Genomic DNA, 19,423 nt, shown 5'->3' with positions numbered 1-19,423 from the left:
TGGCTAAGCACTTGAATCCTATCCTGTACCTGGTTCCTACTTTAGTTGTGGTCACCATCTTCATCTATTAAATTTTCTTGGTTTCTGGGCACCTACTTAACTTTAATGAATATTTTATGCTGTGCATGTGAAACATATAGTCCATGTACCTAGGACTATTTCTGTCTACTAGTTGTTCTTGTTTCTAAAAACAGAGAAGAGGAATGCCTAGAGGTAAAACAAAAGATTCGCTCTCTGCCAGCTCTTTCTGCTGGTATGTCAGCATTCCAAATTATATATTCACATAATTTGGATTTTCCGACTTAGTTTTCAAAAAAACAACAAGAAATCAAAGCTAAAATACGTTGCTTTTTATAGCAGAAAATAGCTTCCATTGCTCAAAGCTAATTTAGAATAAAATCCGGTCAACCTGAAAAACATATATATATATATATATATATATATACACACACACACACATGTATATGTATGTATACATGTATATGTATGCATACATGTATATGTATATATGTAAGTATACATGTATATGTATAAATATATATGTATGTATGTATTTAAATTTGGCTGCAGATCCAGTGTCACTCATATTCCCACACAAACATCTTTTTAATTTTTTTAATGTAATATTTTCCTTTCAGAAGTGGGAATAAAGCTTTATTCTTGTTGAATAGCCTTGCTCAATCCTGTGCTTAGCATAGTACCTGGGATCTGGTCAATACAAGTCTGTTGAAAGAATAAGTGGGTGAATCTATGAATGAATGAATAAATAAACAAAGCAAGGCATATCAAGCCTGAAAAGCAAATATAGTCTTTGCCTGACTATTACTTTACTCCTTAACATATTTCCTAAACTGTGTCTCTGCCTTCCAATATTAAAATAAATACAATCACTCACATACTGGAGAGTTTCCTAGTAAAACATACATCCCAACAACTAAAGTGCTTCCGCCTCAATGAAATGAATTTGCCTTCTGTGATAGTAAATGCTGACAGTAGCTAACATATATTCCTCATATATATTATGCATGTAAAATGCTTAGTACAGTATATACATATGCTCTATACATATAGCTTCTCTTTATATGCTGGACACGAGGCTAAGCATTTCTTATACATAATCTCATTAATATCCTCAACAATCCTATGAGGTAGTCGATACTAATATATTTCCCAGTTTACATCTGAGGCTTAACGAAGTTAAGTAATTCCCTTAAAATCAAATAGCCATTAAGTATCAAGCCAGGAGTCAGACCCACGTTTGCCTAATTCCTGAGTCAATCTCTTAATTGCTGTGATGAATTCATTGCCATGATACAAGAACACTGGGAAGTGGACAGAGGTGACTTCTAATTCCTAGAAGAGGTATTAGTGACAGGCTATGGTTTGGTGAGAAATTAAGGCTTCTGAGCAGATTGGAGAGAGGTCGTGGTCAACTAGGCATGGGGGATAGATGGAATATTAGACAGAAAATTGGGTGGAGGGAAGGCTGAGGTACTGGCCTCTATCTAGGGTCATATAATTTATCATCCAAACCAGGACACTTTTGAAAGTGAAAGAGGGCTCCTGCATCATTACACCAGGATAGCACCACAAATTGGACTATCCTGGTAAACTAGGACAATGGTCACCTTCCCCATGTCCCTCTCTTACTAACTTTTTCTCTTTTATTCCTTCTTTCTTCTTTCCTCTCTTCCTTTCCCTCTCCTTTCTCTTCCTCTTTGTTCTCCCCATGTCTCTCACCAACTCGTTCCATGCAGCTTAAGTGGCAAAACTTTGCCATGATTATCAGGAATTGGTATGCTCACTAAATCCCTCATATTTGAACTTATTTAGACAAATGCTACAATGCAACATTTTCTTTGCTACTATATTAGTTGTGGCTGCATAACAAATTACCCCAAAATGAAGTGGTCTAAGAAAACATGTATTATCTCACACAATTTCTGAGAGTCAGGAATTCAGGAGCAGCTTAGCTGGGTGATTCTGGCTCAGGGTCCCTCATGATGACCAATCAAGCTGACAGCTAGGACTGTAGTCATCTGAAGACAGGGCCGGAACTGAGGGATCGACTTCCAAGCAAGCTTACTCACATGGCTCTTGGTTGGAGGACTCTGTTCCTTGCCACCTGGGCCAACCCACAGGGGTGCTCATGACACGACAGCTCACTTCCCCCAGAACAAATGATCCAAGATAGAGGAGAGAGGCACAATGCATTTTATGACCTAGTTTCTAAAGTTTCCCTCTCTCAGTTCTGCTGTATTCTATTTATTAAAAATAAGTCATTAAATCCAACCATACTCACAAGAAGAGGAATTGGACGCTGCCTCTTGAAGGGAGGAATATCAAAGAATTTGAGTAGACATTTAAAACCACCACAGTCCAACCTCTGGCCACAAATTATTTACATTCTTCCCACCTGCAAAATATACTCACCACTCCCAAGGTCCACAAGATCTAATGCATTAGCTCGAACTCCAGAATCTAAATCAGTTCCTGGTATGGATGAAGCTCCTTGGGTATAGTCCTTAAGTACAGGTCCCTGAGTACAGTTCCTTTCAACCTAAAAATGTGTGAACAAATGAGACAAGTTACCTGTTCCCCCTGCCATACACACACACACACACACACACACACACACACACACACACACACAACCAATATACACTATATTGTACAATGGTAGAACAGAAATAGCATAACCATTATAGGTATTCTTCTTTAAAAGGCAGGAAACTGGAGGAATGAAGGAGTCAATGGTTGATAGCATTTCTGGAAGTATGTTAAGATGCTGGAAATTCTTGATAAAGATTTAGTATTACTCCTGCCTGGGAATAATTCTCCATGGCTCTTAGATCTATTCTCTGGGCTCTTGGTCTGCCACCTTAGTCATCCTTCCTTTTCCATTAAAGGTAGCACGTGTTTGCAGCTGTGCGATTTCCTTAGTGGTTTCCCACTTGTAGAAGTCTGGAATCCCAAAGGCCTCTTTTTATTATGTACTGTCTCTGTCCCTGGTAGTCTGAGCTGGCTCTATTTCTATGAAGATAATTCTCTTTAAAACTTTGTGGCTCTCCTATGTATCTTATTGGGATTCTCTCCATTAGACAAATGCCACACTAATAGATCTCTTTGAGATCAGACCTTCTCTATGTTGGATATCTGCTGAGACACAGAAGACTTGCCCAGAGCTAGACTATCCTCTTCCAAGAAGACTCACTCTCGTGGCTGTTGACTGGAGGCTTGTGTCCCTTGCTACAGGGCCCTTCCATAGGGCTGCTCATGACATAGCAGAGTGAGTGATCTGAAAGAGAAAGGAGAAAGTCACAATGTCTTTTTTACCTAGTTGTTTTTTTTTTTTAATAAATTTATTTATTTTTGGCTGTGCTGGGTCTTCGTTGCTGTGTGCAGGTTTTCTCTAGTTGCGGCGAGCAGGGGCTACTCTTCATTGTGGTGCGTGGGCTTCTCATTGCAGTGGCTTCTTGTTGCAGGTCACGGGCTCTAGGCACACAGGCTTCAGTAGTTGTGGCACGCGGGCTCAACAGTTGTGGCTTGCTGGCTCTAGAGCCCAGGCTCAGTAGTTGTGGCACACGGGCTTAGTTGCTCTGCGGCATGCGAGATCTTCCTGGACCAGGGCTCGAACCTATGTCCCCTGCCTTGGCAGGCGAATTCTTAACCACTGCGCCACCAGGGAAGTCCCTTTACCTAGTTTTCGAAGTTATCCACCATCAATCCTGCTTTATTCTATTCATTAGACATAAGTCACTAAGTCCAGTCCACACTCAAGGGGAGGAGAATTAACCTCCACTTCTTGAAATGAGGAGTATCAAAGAATTTGTAGACATTTTTAAAAAAATCACTACAGCTGCATAACTTTTTCAAACTTTAACTCTTTAATTTTATCTCTGGGACTGTATCCAAAGAAAACAATAAAATATAAGGGAATGCTATGTGAGCCAAGCTATTTACATTATGTTATACCAATAAAAAATTAAAAACCACAACTAAATATCCAGCGATAGAGGAATGGTTTGATGAATTACAGTACTTCTACAGAATAGAATATTGTACAACTATTTAAAATTATTCTGAAACCTGTATAGTAACGTGAAAAACGTTTGTGATGAAATCTTTATGAGAGAACAGAAAATTGTACATTGAAAATATATGCACAAAAAAGAGACCAGATAGAAACATACCAAAATAACAACAATGGTGAAATCATGGGAGGTTTATTTTTCTCTGTTTTCAAATTTTCTGTTATGTAGCTGTTTTCAAGGTTTTTCGTAATGAATTGTTCTGTAATGTATAATTCTGTTATGGCTTTTTTATTTTAAAAGAGATAATTAAAGATAATACTGACTTTATAAATAAGGATTCAGTAGGCATTTATGTATTATTTTTCCTGTGTAGCAAAAAATAGACTGTGCTCAGATTTATAGACAGACTTGTGAGGGGTTATATTACTGACCGAAGAGGTAGGGATCGAAAGTGGTAATTAATTGAGAAGAATTTAATTAAAGGAGACAGAGTATGGTTGAACAGCCTAGGGAGTTAGCTACTCACCCTGCTTTGGCTTGAAGAGGCAAAGGGAAAGAGTATCTGTAGCTCACAGAAGCTGTGCTCTTCAGTGATCAGGCTCAGGGAGGTGAAACAAACAACCCTATGTTATTCTCTGACTCTCTAGATCACTTGTCCGCCTCCCACTGATTGAACCAACCAGAATCCAGAGTGGAAAGAGTCTTCCAATAAAAGGTGAGCCTTGGGCTTCCCTGGTGGCGCAGTGGTTGAGAGCCCACCTGACGATACGGGGGACACGGGTTCGTGCCCCGGTCCGGGAGGATCCCACGTGCCGCGGAGCGGCTGGGCCAGTGAGCCATGGCCGCTGAGCCTGCTCGTCCGGAGCCTGTGCCCCGCAACGGGAGAGGCCGCAGCAAGGTGAGCCTCCCATAACACAAAGAAGGGTAGAAAATGGATCTGGAAGAGCAAATGGAAATATCCAGCACATGGGGATTATTTAAAATAGCTGGGTGATGCTCTGATGAGAAGATTCCAAAGCTCTTACATACAATTTATACCTTTATACTAAAAATGTATATCAACAATGTTTGAGGAATAGACATTTTGGCATCAAACTGTTTACATAAAGATGTCCAGATATCACACTAGTTATGGACATTTACACTTTTAGACACAAACACACTGCCTGCATTTTAGATTATGGCAATTCAGACTGATTCTTGCATCTGTTCATACCAGGTTTTATATTAGTATAGACAGCTGTACACAAACCAGAAGAGCGTTTTCTTTTTTTTTTTTTGTGGTACGCGGGCCTCTCACTGTTGTGGCCTCTCCCGTTGTGGAGCACAGGCTCCGGACGCGCAGGCCCAGTGGCCATGGCTCACGGGCCCAGCCGCTCCGCGGCATGTGGGATCCTCCCGGACCGGGGCACGAACCCGTATCCCCTGCATCGGCAGGCGGACTCTCAACCACTGCGCCACCAGGGAAGCCCCAGAAGAGCGTTTTCAATGATACACCAGTGACCCTCCTCATGAAGCTATTCCCATTCAAGGAAGCGAGATGTAGAAGTGGGCGTTCCCTTTAGCTGGACCATGAGTTTCACCAAGGCGAGCCCCTTACTGGGTTGGGTTTAATTTGGTTTCGTTTTTGCTCACCATGCAACCATTACCTATCATAAATGTTAACAGGAAGTCAACAACATTTGTTCAAGGGATGAATGAATGGATTTATTAAAGACTTTATCTTTTAAAGCCCCTAGTGATATTTAAGGAGGCTCAATAGATCCATGATTTTTACATTTTATAAATATATTAGAAACTTTAGCTGTCTTCTAATGATTATAGTTATCACTGAGCTTTCTATAGAAAAAATTAATTAGTACTTTTAGCCAAACTAGATCTTTTATTCCAGTGTTGGAGGCAGTATACGTCATTGCAGTGCTCTCTATTTAACAAATGATGGAACACTGATGCTTTTAATGTTAAAGTCACTGCAATGTGCATTCAAGTATGTATATTCATATTCCTGCTAGTTAAAGAGTAGTTATACATTTCTATAGGTAACTATCTTTACCACTGTAGAAGTTTCATTATCACATTGTGTATAAAGTCCAATTTACCTCTTACATCCATTCAAAATATTTTAAACCTGAATAATTTCTGCATTATTATTAAATTAACATACTTTCCAACAATTCACAAGGTAACTATTCCAAGCTGTCAAATCTTTTCCACTTCTTGGGAACTAAAACTGTTATCGTTACTATTTTATGGAGTTCAAGGGAAAGCTTAAAAGAATGAAAATATTATTACCCAAACCCATTATTTGGTTTAAAGCATGAAATCCAAAACCTCTAATCATTTGGATTTTGAACCTTCAACCGCTATATAGTGTTTGAAAAACAAAAAACCCATGTTGTCTCATATTCCAGATATAAAGGTTACTGATATTCCACTGCCAATCTAGCATTTGATAGCATGACCCATTACCAAAAAGACTGAAATATAAGCAAATGGAGAAAGGTTTTAGCAACCAGTGAAACATCCAAACAAATTCAGAATCCACAGTGCCCACGTATCACTTGAAAATAATTGTAGACTCAAAAGACTCTGAGGTATAAGACATAACTTACACTGAATACATTCTAGCTGATGGAAGAATCCCTGATAATCAAATATTTTTTCTACTACAAATCTGAAGCCAACATACTTTTTTGTTAAATGTCATCATTAAATATTTATTCTCCATTTTCCCTGCTCTTTTTAAAGGCCTGAGAAAACCCTGGTAAGATTTTTTTTTCCCCTTCTACAGTAACAAATTGCAATGTGAGCTTGATCTCTAAGTTACATTTAAAGTCTTTGACAACACTTGGAAATACTTATTAAAATTAAACATTGTATATATTTTTTCTCTTTTTTTTTTTTTTTTGCAGGACAAAAGAGTGTCTTGAACCAGAGCCAGTGTGAGTTTCTACAAACCACTGGGCAAGACATATTAATTCCATCTCCTCCCACATCTGCCATACAGAAAATCCATCATGACTAATCTAGCCTACAGCTTGACAGAAACAGAGCTGAATCTAACCAATTATCCTTCTGGTCCCCCAGTTATTATCTGCTCAACCAACAGAACAGAAAGTGTCCTGACAACCACTGGATGAAGACAGACGATCTTGTGCTCAAAGACTGGAGTTATCCCAGAATAAGGCTGTATCAAGCACTATTTATTGGATGAAAAGCTAAACCCAAGATTTAGCTTTATGGATATGAATTTGAGTGAAGTATTGTAATATGTTTCTCCCTGCATATCCCTTGAAAGTAATTATTTGTATATAAACCTCAGGTTGAAGAATCTATAGTGTGACCTCTTGTCCCTTTAGTATGGCTCCTGACTCTTTAGATTGTCGTCTTCAAAGGAAGAAAGCTCCTAATACTATTAACCTAAAAGTACCTCTTTTTTTTTTTTTTTGGTTTCTGTAAAACAGTAGAGATTTAATTAGAGAGGCAATTTTTTTGTTTCTTGCAATTATAAATATAGAGATTGCCTCATGAATATTCAGACAAGATTAGTCAGCTCTGTCCAACGGAACCTTCTGTGATGACAGAAATGTTGTAGATTTTCACTGTCCAGTATGGTAGCCACTAGCCACATGTGGCTCTGAGCACTTGAAATGGGCTGCTGCAACTAAGGAAATGGAATTATTTTACTTTAATTAATTTTAATTTAAATTTGAAAAGCCACACATGGCTAGTGGTACTTACTGGACAGTGCAGGTCTGGAGAGTGCAATTTGAAGGCACCAAGTTGGCTCCCCTTTCCCCAAATTCCTGTATCCCTATTTCTCATAATGCCTCGGTCTACATGACCCTTTAAGAAATGGGATGCTGAATGAAATTAAACTTCTGTTCCAGTCAAAGGTCTTGGTTGCAAACACAAGTCAATGCCAGTGGACTTACACAAAAAATGTCTTTGCGAGTATGTATACACTGCACAGAATCAACCGGAAGCCTGGAGAATCAAGCTTGAGCTGACACAGAGGAAGCTGATGCCTGGCCAAGGGCCTGCTGCTGAGAACAGTCTCCTAGGATGCCATTGCTGGCCTTGACGTTGCTGGATGCTCGCCACCACACTGCAGGATTCTGCTGCCCTTGGTCACTCTCTGCTGGCCATTGGACTCTCCACTCCACGGTGGCCACGTCTCATCATCTCTAACTGAACTTTTGCCATTGTGTCACCACTTAAAGATCCTGCAGTCCATGGAGAGGAAATATCTGCTCACATTTTGGGTTCATAGATTCTGCTTTCTCCCCATGTAGGAGCAAGGGAGCGGGGGGTGGGGGGTCGGTGTAGGCAAACGCACTCATTTAAATGAAAAGTTCCAATTTTATTTATAAAGAGATTGACCTTCGTGCAAACTGTAAAGAAGTGGAAGCAGAAACAGAGCAATTTGCATTCTTTTCAATTTTCTGAATATGGTTTTTATTAGTCATTAGCCACTAAATCATAGCATAAAATTGTATAAATATAACATAATTATAATTAGTTATAAGTATATATAATTAGCCATGAAGTTATAATCTATAATTGGCTTGGTTAAACCAGTGGCTGATTCTATCGAAATCTCTACAGAAAGATGTCAGGAGAGCTGCACCGCTTGGTGTGCGCCTGCCCTCTAGTGGCAAGACGCTATTAATACTATCGTAGAGATCCCGCACGGCTTGAAAGGCAAGGTTTGCCAGAGTTTTTCCCAATTTACTGTTTTCCTAACGTTTTAACCCAATCCACCAGATACTCCTTAGGACTTTGAAATTCTCTTCCACTATATTCCGTTCCATTCCACAGCAGGTTGACTTCAAACTATACATCTCTGAGAACCAAAGTGTATCTTAGCAGCACTTTGAACCACATCCCTAAACCAAGTTCACTAAGGCTGCTTTTATGTTATTTGTGTCCAGAAACGATGCGTGGATTGGGCACACTATTAAGGTCCCACAGAGAATATCTTGGCCACTATTACGAAAATGCAAATTAACACTGCAGTTCTTGATGTCATGGATTTCTGACTTCTAAAGGAATTTTTTTTTTCCCCCAAAAGAGTCATAAGCTTAGTCGAAGAAAATAATGAAAGAGGAGCTATCGGTATATTTTTCAGACTGCCCTAAGGTGGTATGGCTGAAAAGATGAGATGAGGTTGCGATAGGCAGCGGGAATGGAGGTCCATGCTCCCCTGGGACAGGCTGGGTCTAGGGGCTCCTGGGCTTGGTTGAGGCTATTCTTATTTATTTATTTATTTTTGCGGTACGCGGGCCTCTCCCGTTGCGGAGCACAGGCTCCGGACGCGCAGGCGCAGCAGCCACGGCTCCGGCCGCTCCGTGGCACGTGGGATCTTCCCGGACCGGGGCACGAACCCGCGTCCCCTGCATCGGCGGGCGGACTCTCAACCACTGCGCCACCAGGGAAGCCCTGTTGAGGCTATTCTTGATTCATACTATGAAAGGCAATAAGTAAACATTTTTAATCTGGATCTGGAAGTAGGAGGATTTGGAGTATTCACCGGGATGGCAAGACAGGTTTGAGGTTTGGGGACTGAAGAATCTGGGGACTATTTCAAAGTAGATCTTGACTGGAGAAGAGAAAGATCGTTTCCTATGCGGGGGTCAGGGTATGATGATAGGGGTTTTGAAAAGTGAATGACTTCCTGAAACTGCTGAGTGGGTGGAGCATGGAGGCAGAGGTCTTGTAAGGGTGGAGCTTCGGTTCTTAGGGACGGGTTGGGCCAGGTCACGGGGACTGTTCTTCTCAGATGCTCCCCTGCCCTGATGCTTGCCTGGCAGTCCCCTTCTTCTTTGCCTTTGTGTTACCCTCTCCCTCCTTTGCAGTGGCTGACTCGATTTTTCATAAATAGCTGTAGCAGTTTTATCAAAATTATTACATGGAATTCAGAATGGAACTTACTGGGTTTCTAAAATTGGTGAGTTGAACCTTCTGTACTTCTCTCTTAAGTCTCCAGAGAAGTTCCTCTCTTAAGAGTAAGTCTCCAGTGAAGTTTCTTCTTAACGGTTGATGACCTTCGAATTGTTTTCTTGTTGATGCACAGCTCTAAATAAAGCCCCCCACCCCCCCCCCAAAAAAGCCTCTCTAGTCCTAAAAATTAAAGTTACCTTTCCACTCTCATCGGAGCCTAATATCTAGAGATTGGCTACTCTCCAAAGAGCTTACATTTGTGCATGCATGCTCATGCCTGTCTAATTAGAGCCTAGGCAGAGCTAAATCCTAACATCATGTGGCTTTAGAGACAATTATTCCTGAGCTAGACTTTTTTTTTTTAGGTAAGAGTGATACCCTTGGAGAACTCAGTAATAGTAGCACTCTTAAAATGACTCAAAATACGTTGCGATTATTCCACAAATATTTATTATAAATATGAACAATTACATGTTAGATACGTAATAAAAATGTAGCCTCAGGGCTTCCTGGTGGCGCAGTTAAGAATCCGCCTGCCAATGCAGGGGACACCGGTTCGATCCCTGGTCCGGGAAGATCCCACATGCCGCGAAGCAACTAAGCCCGTGCGCCACAACTACTGAGCCTGCGCTCTAGAGCCCGAGAGCCACACCTACTGAGCCCCCATGCCGCAACTACTGAAGCCCACGCGCCCAGAGCCCGTGCTCCGCAACAAGAGAAGCCACCGCAATGACAAGCCTGCGCACCGCAACAAAGAGTAGCCCTCGCTCACCGCAACCAGAGAAAAGCCTGCGTGCAGCAACGAAGACCCAACGCAGCCAAAAATTAATTTTTTTTTTTTTAAAAAAAAGCGTCTTTAAAAAAAATGTAGCCTCCTTCAAAGATGTTACACCTGCATATTCTTCCAAAAGGGTAAAAGATGTGAAAACTGTCGAATGTTCTCCATTTCTGATCTCAAGACCCTGTAAGACTGTTTGCAGAGAAGCAGCACAGGACGCTATAGCATCTAATATCTAAAGAGGCACACTTTGCGCTTTCTTCCACTGTTTCCAGTATGGGAAAATTGATCCCTTACTTTTCATTCCTTAGAATTCTTCAGTGACACTGATTTTCTCATTTTGTGGAGGTATCTCAGTCCTGGTACAAACTTTTGTTTCTTGTTTTTAGAGTCTTCGGACTGGGAGCATAAATTTGATATCCATGGGAAAAGTTGAGGATTCCAAGGAAGTTATGTTCTTATATTAACCTACCCTATAGGATATCCATAAAGGGTATAAGGCGTTATACCAATATACAGTGATTCACTGGGATAGAAATGATCTCAGAAAGAAAATCGCAAAGACATAAGAGCTTAAATTTCTTTATGCAAACCAGTACTTCTTTTTATCTGTGCATTCTACAGATGAATACGAAGTAATTTCATCCAGTATGGTTGCTGTGTGGTGTACACACATATATTCATTAATGTTAAAATCGTGCACATTATATATAATGATTATGCACATAATTCAGAGACACTCCATTTACTGGGGTGCTTCCATGCGGAGTCAGGTGCGTTCATAATCAGAGGAAAGGAGAAAGAAAACAATCTCGGAAGCATTCGTTTCACCAACCATAAAGCGGGGCCTTCAGTCTCACTACCTTCAGGATTCTTTCGGGGTTTTTAGCAACCACTTTAGAACCAGCTGAATGCTAAGTTGAGAATTGCCACCACAAAAGAAAACACTGTAGCGAAGAACCGGCTGGGAAAAAAGCGTAAACCGAGAAGCCCCGGCCTTTCGGGAGGCGGCGGTGGCGATGGTTGCTCCTACAATCCCTAAGTGGCTTAAAAGAGTTCAATTCTCAGAGCACATGGTTTGTGTTTCTAACTCCGATGGTCTCTGGATTCACGACCCAAGGTGCTTCCTCCTCACGTACAGTCCACGGCGGACGTCGGCTCCGCAGCCCCTCTTGGTGGTGCATTCCCGCGTCCCAGCAAAACGCCGCGTGCAAAGGAGGCGCCCCGGCCGCTCGCGCCAGCCTCCAGGTCTGGAGCACCAGCCCCGCCCTCGCTGACCCCCGCCTGTTTACCGGGACCCGCAAGTTGAGGCTTCCCTTCCTACCAGGAGCCAGGGACGTTGGCCCCGGCGCCTAAGGACGTCGTCGAGGCGCATCCACAGGGGTGGCCCCCTGCCCCTCCGCGCGGGGTCGGCGAGGGGTCCGGTCAGTGCACACGACTCCCGGAGCTGCCCCTCCCCGGACCTGCCCCGCGCGCGTCTCCGCGGCCTGCGTCCGCCGCCAAGGGTCCTCGCCCCCTGCCCGGCGCGTTCGCCTCAGCCCAGGGGCCAAGCCGGGGGCGGAAAGGCCAAGGTGGGCACCTTCACTCCCCGCCCCGGGCGCCCCTGAGGTGCCCAGCGACGAGGGCGCGAGGCCTCGGGGTGCAGCAGGGACGGCCCGGAGCGCCGCGAGAGGCCGCCGGAGGGCGCAGCGCGCCGCTCCGGGCAGGCGGGCGCGGGGGGGCGGGGCGCGGGCGGGACGCGCGGAGGCGGGGCGGAGGCTCCCACCGCCTCCTCCTCTCCGACCTCCTCCGCCTCCGCCTCCTCCCCGTCCGCCTTCTCCGCGCCCTCCTCTCGCAGCCACCGCCTCCGCGGGACGGAGGAGCCGGGAGTCCGCGGCGCCGGCTCGGGGCTGCGGGATGGGGAGTTAGCGCCACGGCGGCGGCAGTGGCCGCGGCGCAACCGGCCGCCGCCCCCGGGTCCGTCCCGCCGGGGACGCCGGGCGCGGCCAGCCAGCCCCGGAGCCAGGCCCGCGGGCGGCGGCGGCGGCGGCGGCGGAGCTGGGCAGGTGGATGCGGCTGGAAGATGGCGCCCTCGGGCCCGGGCAGCGTCAGGCGGCGGTGCCGGCGCGTCTTGTACTGGATCCCCGTGGTGTTCATCAGCCTCCTGCTCGGCTGGTCCTACTACGCCTACGCCATCCAGCTGTGCATAGGTGAGTGCGCGCCCGCCCTCGCTCGGCCCTCCCTCCGCCCCCGGAGGGCCGGCCCGGCCACTCAGTGGCCTCTGCGCTCGCCCCTCGCCCCCTCCGCCGCCCACTCGACAGTCCCGGGACGCGGGGACGCCGCGCGCCCGCGCTCTCCACGCCGGAGCCTGTCGCGCCCCGGGCGCCGCCAGCTGGCTGCTTCTCGGCCGGCGCCGCGGCCGAAAACAGCCTCGGGGCAGCCTCCTTCCGCTCGCGCTACAGTCGCCTTCCCCTCGCAACTCTCCGGTTACTGTGTTACCTCCACCCCGACGCTCGCGCAGCCCAGCCACCCCCGTCCTCGGCAGGACGGCACCCGGGACAACGGCGGTGTCCGCCGCCCCAGCCTCCGCCGAGGGGTGAGGCCCGGGGAGGCTGCGTTGGAGGCTGGAGGGCTCCAAGCTGGGCTCAGGATCTATCTGAGCTGCGCCAGACCCGCGCGGGGCACGGTGGCTTCGCGTGTCAGAGCTGCCCGTTTCTGGTTGTCCTTAATCCACTTTTTTAAAATTTGTGACAGCCCGCAGGGGCGTTTTTGCTGCCTTTATCATCTTTGAGCTTTGCCAATTGGACACTTGCTAGTGAAGAGGAGGTGGAGGTGGGTGGGTGGTCAGTTACTATAAAGTGTTTTCGAAGATATATGCAGTACCCAAGACCGTAATTTAGATGTTAGAATAATAGAAGGAAGAAAGGCGACCATCTGATGTTTCTTCATCCAGAGAGCCAAGTGGCTCCAGTCCAAGTTTTAGGCTCCAGAATCGGTTGGATTGGGGTATTTGCAGCGCTGAAGATGAGAAGAAAAAAAGTTGATTACGCACGATTAGGGAATACAGTTCTGTTCCTTAATGTAAGCCGGTTTCTACCTTAGAGGTTTTGTGAAAGCTCATCTGTGTTATCAGAAAAGGTGATAAACCAGAGGATGGCCTTTCTGCCAGTGACTTGTGAAGGCTTTTTGTGTTTTGTGTTTTCGCCCTCCGGAGCACTAGCTTCCGGTGAGGCCAGGAGAAAGGTTAAATGGTGGCCTGTTTAGTTGAACCTTCTCAATTTAAGCGTTTTGCAAGCTGCAAGATTCAGACATAGAATCTTCTCTGAAGCCATCTTACCTCAAAATGTTGGCCCTTTGTGAGAAATAATAGGTGTCAGAATAATACACCAAAATAATTACTGACATAAGTTTTAACAGAATTGAGACTAACTTCCCATTTCATAGTTTTAAATTTGATATTATTACTATGTTTATTGAATTTAGAAACAATATTTCAGTACAAAAGTAGCTTTAAAAAAAAAAAAAAAGGATTGGGTACCGAAATCATCAAGACAGTGCAACTGAGTATGTAGCATTCAAGTTATCAAAAATGTATAGGAAAAAATGTTCAGAAACATGTACTTTTTGTATTAACTTAATATTAAAACAGCTTGCCTTATTGAGGTATACTGACATGTTACATAACTATTAGAAACGTTTGTTGTATTTCATTCCTTCTCCTCTTAGAAGCAGTGAGCATTTTCAATTACTGTAACTGCTGCAAAAGAGGAAAGTCTCAGAAGGCCTCAGTTATCAAAGCAGGCAATTTATTCGCCTACATTATCACATTAAGCTAAGAAGCTTGGCCTGATGCAGTCTCTTGCCCATCAGGAAGAAACACATGAAGGCTGGGAGAGCTTTTCTTCCCTTACAATTACCTCTGCCCCAGCTGAGTTCTACATTGTATGTCTTACTGTATTGAGTGGACAGGTGATGGGGGAGGAACTAAAGGGAAAACCGCTGTTTTATCTGGATATTATTTATATATTTTTTATTTTAATTTCTGTAAGTTTAAGGTAAATCTAAAGTATCCATGAAATCCACATCACTATTTTAGTAAGTGAAAATTTGATTGAGAGGGGAATGCCTCTTTTTTTTTTTTAAACATCTTTATTGGAGTATAAGTGTTTTACAATAGTGTGTTAGTTTTTCCTTTACAACAAAGTGAATCAGTTATACATATACATATGTTCCCATATCTCTTCCCTCTTGCATCTCCCTCCCTCCCACCCTCCCTATCCCACGGGAATGCCTCATTTTAAACTGCCTAAGTGACATGGCCTGTTTTTGATACTTTCCCTGGAGATCAAAAGTGAAGTCTCATATCATTTCTCGTCACTGCCTCCCTCGCCTGGTACAATGCCTGTCATGTTGAAAGCAATCAATAAATAGCCTTGAATAAACAACAGCAACAAAATGATTCACAGGCAATCTCTCTGAAGTTGTCAGAAAGTAGTTTTTATATTAAAGCTATAGAAACAAATTGTAAGTAATCGTATGAAACGTCTAGATCCTAGAGTCAAGAAGACGGAGAAAATCGAAAATGAATTCGATTCTAGACGCTGTGACAGTTTAGGAGGGGTAAGCTCTAAAAGCTTGCAGAGCCTTGGCTGGGTGGGAAGTTGAAATTAACTGTACCGTTCCCTTACACGCACTGGGAAGTGGCAGGCACACAAGACCAGGCTTCTCTCCTTTCCGCAAACAAAGCAAAGAGGAACGCCAGCCTTCCCTACCCCCAAGCATTATTCGCATCTCTGACGGCCCTGCCCTTTGTGGATTCTGTTTCTCTTGGAAGTTGCTGTTTACCATCAGATTTTCCAAATTTTACCCATAAAACATTGGCCAGGGTTGGGACCAGAGGATGGGGGTTGGGAGTTGGGAATTAGAGTGAGTAACAAACAGAAGAGAAAAACAGGGCGGTTTACCCTGGCCTTCCTTCTGTATGTGCTGTCAGCAGAGATGACCCTGAATGTAAATTACTTTGTGCCCTTTGCTGAATTAACTGCAATTTAGGAGTAGTGCTTACCCTGGTATCCTTGGAAACTGGAGATAATGATTCTCATTACAGTTAGTTTCTATATATAACGACGTGGATGTGTGTGGCTCTCTAGGCACTTTTTCATTTAGTATAATGTTTGCTTAGTGTTTGTATTTTAGAAAAAATAAACTCATATCTCTTTTTGGAATATGTGTACATAAAAAATACATGGGATGTACATATATTGTATGCGAGTCAGGTATTTGGGGTTAGTTTCCTTCCTAGTCTGCCACAGAAGAGAGAAAATAGAGCTGCTGCTATTTGTGATCATTTCAGAGCATGTTTATCTAGTTAATTGGTTAACTGGTCTCTTCTAGTCCCTCCTTCTCCTGCTACTCTCTCCACTCCAGCTTCTTTTGTGTCTTATCTGTCTTTTGATCCCTTTAATTCCTAGGTAGCTCATTTTCCATAAAGTAAGATAATTTCAAAGGGTAAGATTTGTAAGGTGGTGTAATTAGAATGCAGAATAGAGGAAATGACGGTAATCTGCAGGCGTGCTTGGTTCAGGGAACATACTAAGCGTGGCTTATGTGTTTTCCAGATCCACTGTGGCAGTCATTGTGTTAACTTTGTTGAATATGGTAACTGAAGTTTTCCCTTTTAAGTGCTAACATTTAAAATTGTTTTAACTATTTTTATACCTTTTAATTTGATAATAATTTCAAAGTTGCAGAAGAGTTTCAAGAATAGTACCAGAAAGCTCCACATACCCTTGTTTAATAATTTTGCTTTCCACTTTTCTAAAATGTATTCCTTCCCTGCCTTCCCCTTACGCAGCTGTCACGAAACATTTATTATTAAGTTGTGTGCTCATGTGGTTCTGAGTTTGCTTATGGATTTACTGAAGTCATTTCAGAGAATCATGAAGATTGCAAAGCTTAAAGATCATTTAGGCCATCTCTCTCTGGCATTTGTAGGTGCAGACATTAAATGTCCAAGAGTTGCTACCAGTTCTATGTCCTTTTTCCAAATTAACAAATGTGACTTCAGCTTCTGTGGTACAAATGTTAAAATGTCTCCCTTTCCTTGCAAACCCCTCACTGAATCTCTCTAGCCCAATGAAGTCCTTTAGCGAGTTCATTAAACTTTATTGTTGTGTTTAATAAGAGTTAACACAGCTCTGAAAGTAAGGGAAATGGCCTTTATATAATGATTTCAGAATTTTCGAAGGGTTTATAGTTTGGGCCAGATAGTTACAACCACTGAACACTACTGTTGTAAAACAAAAGCAGCTTTAGATAATTTAACCAATGGGTGTGACTGTGTTCCAGTAAAACTTATTTATAAAAATAGCAGGCCAGATGGTCCTTGGGCAATAGATTGCTGACCCTGGAGTATGTTAGAAGTTAGACCATTAGAATATTGGGGTTTTACTCATGGTTTTGCAGTCTTTATTATCAATAAACACCTCTCAGAAATGATTGCAACCTCTTATATTCCACAGTGATTATTGAAGATGTTCAGGAATTTAAAAAATTAGTCTACATACTTAGGGATCAGTTTAGGAGATAGAAAATTATGTTTTCCTTCTTTTAAGGATATCTTTAAGGGTAAAACATATAAAAGCTCATGCGTGGATTCTGTTATGATCTACCATTAATTCAAGGCCATTGCACGTTCAAGGATGGAGACTGAATGGGGCTCTAAGTTGTTTTCCATCATGAAATGAATTTGAGCCCCACAGAGAAAGAACTGTGTTTTTGTTATTGGTAAGCTATCATTTTTAAAAATTATGCAGGACATTAAAACTTTTTTAGAAAAAACTCCTCACAAATGATCTTGAGAATACAAGTGTTACCATCTATAATTATTAAAATAGTTTAAAATGACACAGAAAGCACATCCATAGAAGATGTACACATGCTAAATGTTTAATGCCTAAATACTTAGAAATTATTTCTTGTTGACAGTTGATTTAAAATATATTAGTTCTTTAACTTTTCTTGATGTCATCAAATACTTGAAAGATTTTTAATTGTCTAACTAGAGGGATAAGAACTCAACATTTCTTCAAATCTAAAATTCAAATGTATAAAATGTGATATACTCCAAATTCTTGACCTATGTACCATTTGACTTTAATATAAATGGTCAGTGGGAAAGGAGGAAAAAAGACTGCTTAATGCTTTCTTGGTTCCATTTAGTGTCAGAAAACTCTTTTTAATTTATATATTGGACAGTGCAGCATTACTGTTTGCTATTCAATCCTATTAGAGATGACTTAGTTAATGCCGTTACTGTGGTACTTAGCATGCAGAGGCGCTCACTAAAAGTCGAATGAATTAACGTCTTTGATTTTTATGAAACAATTGTATAATGTAAATAGGTAAGAGAAGAGGGTCTAGAAGTCAAAACTCAATTTAAAGTGTGTTGTGCAGAAAAAAAGTTTACTTTCAAATGCTTACTGAGAATGCCGTGTCCATGCCATCAAATTAAATACTTGCTCACGTGTTTCCAGTAATTAAGCAGAAGCTGAAGGGATGGTTTCAGCTTCAGAGGGGTTTGAGCTGGGTTCATTCAAAAGCGTTTATTGAACCTTTGTTATGTGCCAGGCACTTTTTCCCCATAGAGATGATTTAGAGGAGAACTGAATAGACATCTTTTCCTCACAGCTAAGGGGGAAAATTGCCTCTGGAAAAACAAAACAACAAAACTGAAGCCTTCCCTCCAGCTTGCGCATGAGGAGAAGGGTTGGTAACTTTAAAAATGCGGCTCCCCTGGCACAGGGGCAGGAAGGAGAGATGGAAAATGAAACACCCCACTCCTGGGAGCCGGTGATTTGGCTGCTGTACCAGTGTTAAATCAGAATGATCCATACGGCAGGCACGGAGAGCTGGTGGAGAGCACCTCACTAGTAATGACTGTCGGATCATATTGTCCGTCTACCACATATAAATATCTCAGAGCAAGGTTATGACCAGTAATTTTTGCCTCAGTTATGTACTACGTGGTTGCTTCAGTTGCCTCATTTCTTACCTAATGCTTGGGCAACTTTTACTCTGCTCTCAGCTTAGGGCCTGTGACTTGGTAAGTAAATGTGAGAACTTCCTGAACACAGCTCATTGAATCCATAGGCAGACTGGAGACCCTAACCTAGCTTAGCAAATGAGCAGAAGCCAAGAGGAGGTGGGTGAAGCAGAGCTGATGTCATGCCGCTGGAAGGAGCTGCTGCCCTAGTGGCTAGCCATGCCAAGCCCCGGGGCCACCCCCGCTCCCTGTGACTCCATAAAGATGGCTCTGGGAGCGTCAGCCGGCTGAGCTGTTGTGCCCACGTCCCAGGCAACAGGCTTTGTTTAGCAAGAGCAGGTGTGTGATCTCGTTGGCCTCCATGGTAAGAAGAAGTGCCAGGAGGACAAAAACCAAACAAACCAAAAAGACAGATAGATGTTCCAGAGATTAGTATACATGAAGAGTTCTCAATGAGAAGACTCTCAGTGGTCTTTGTTTGTTTCATTTGTTTTTCTTTTTCATCTTGACGGAAAATGTGTGGCTTATCTTCTCAGAAAAATGGAACCAGGACTTACATGTTGTAATTTATACTGATGATTTCATGCATTCTGACTGTTGTATCACATCTCTCAGCCTTCTTTCCTCTAGGAAGTGGTGAGTTCG

At 43.1% G+C, this 19,423-nt stretch overlaps 1 protein-coding gene across 2 annotated transcripts in view; it reads left to right on the top strand.

Annotated features, from left to right (window-relative positions):
* Positions 1 to 12,765: 12,765 nt before the first annotated feature.
* The window catches only part of ZDHHC2 (zinc finger DHHC-type palmitoyltransferase 2), a 62,975-nt gene continuing 56,317 nt past the window's right edge, over positions 12,766 to 19,423 (top strand). For both annotated transcript variants that reach the window (XM_059049435.2, XM_059049434.2), the window contains exon 1: positions 12,766 to 12,944. In XM_059049435.2, coding sequence (XP_058905418.1) covers positions 12,818 to 12,944 — 127 coding nt within the window. In that variant the 5' untranslated portion in view covers positions 12,766 to 12,817. The remainder of the gene's footprint in view (positions 12,945 to 19,423) is intronic.

Source organism: Kogia breviceps, chromosome 20, assembly GCF_026419965.1.
Source record: "Kogia breviceps isolate mKogBre1 chromosome 20, mKogBre1 haplotype 1, whole genome shotgun sequence".
NCBI classification, from domain to species: domain Eukaryota; kingdom Metazoa; phylum Chordata; class Mammalia; order Artiodactyla; family Physeteridae; genus Kogia; species Kogia breviceps.
Note: the sequence above shows the minus strand (reverse complement) of the source record. Positions and strands in the feature narration are given on the sequence as shown.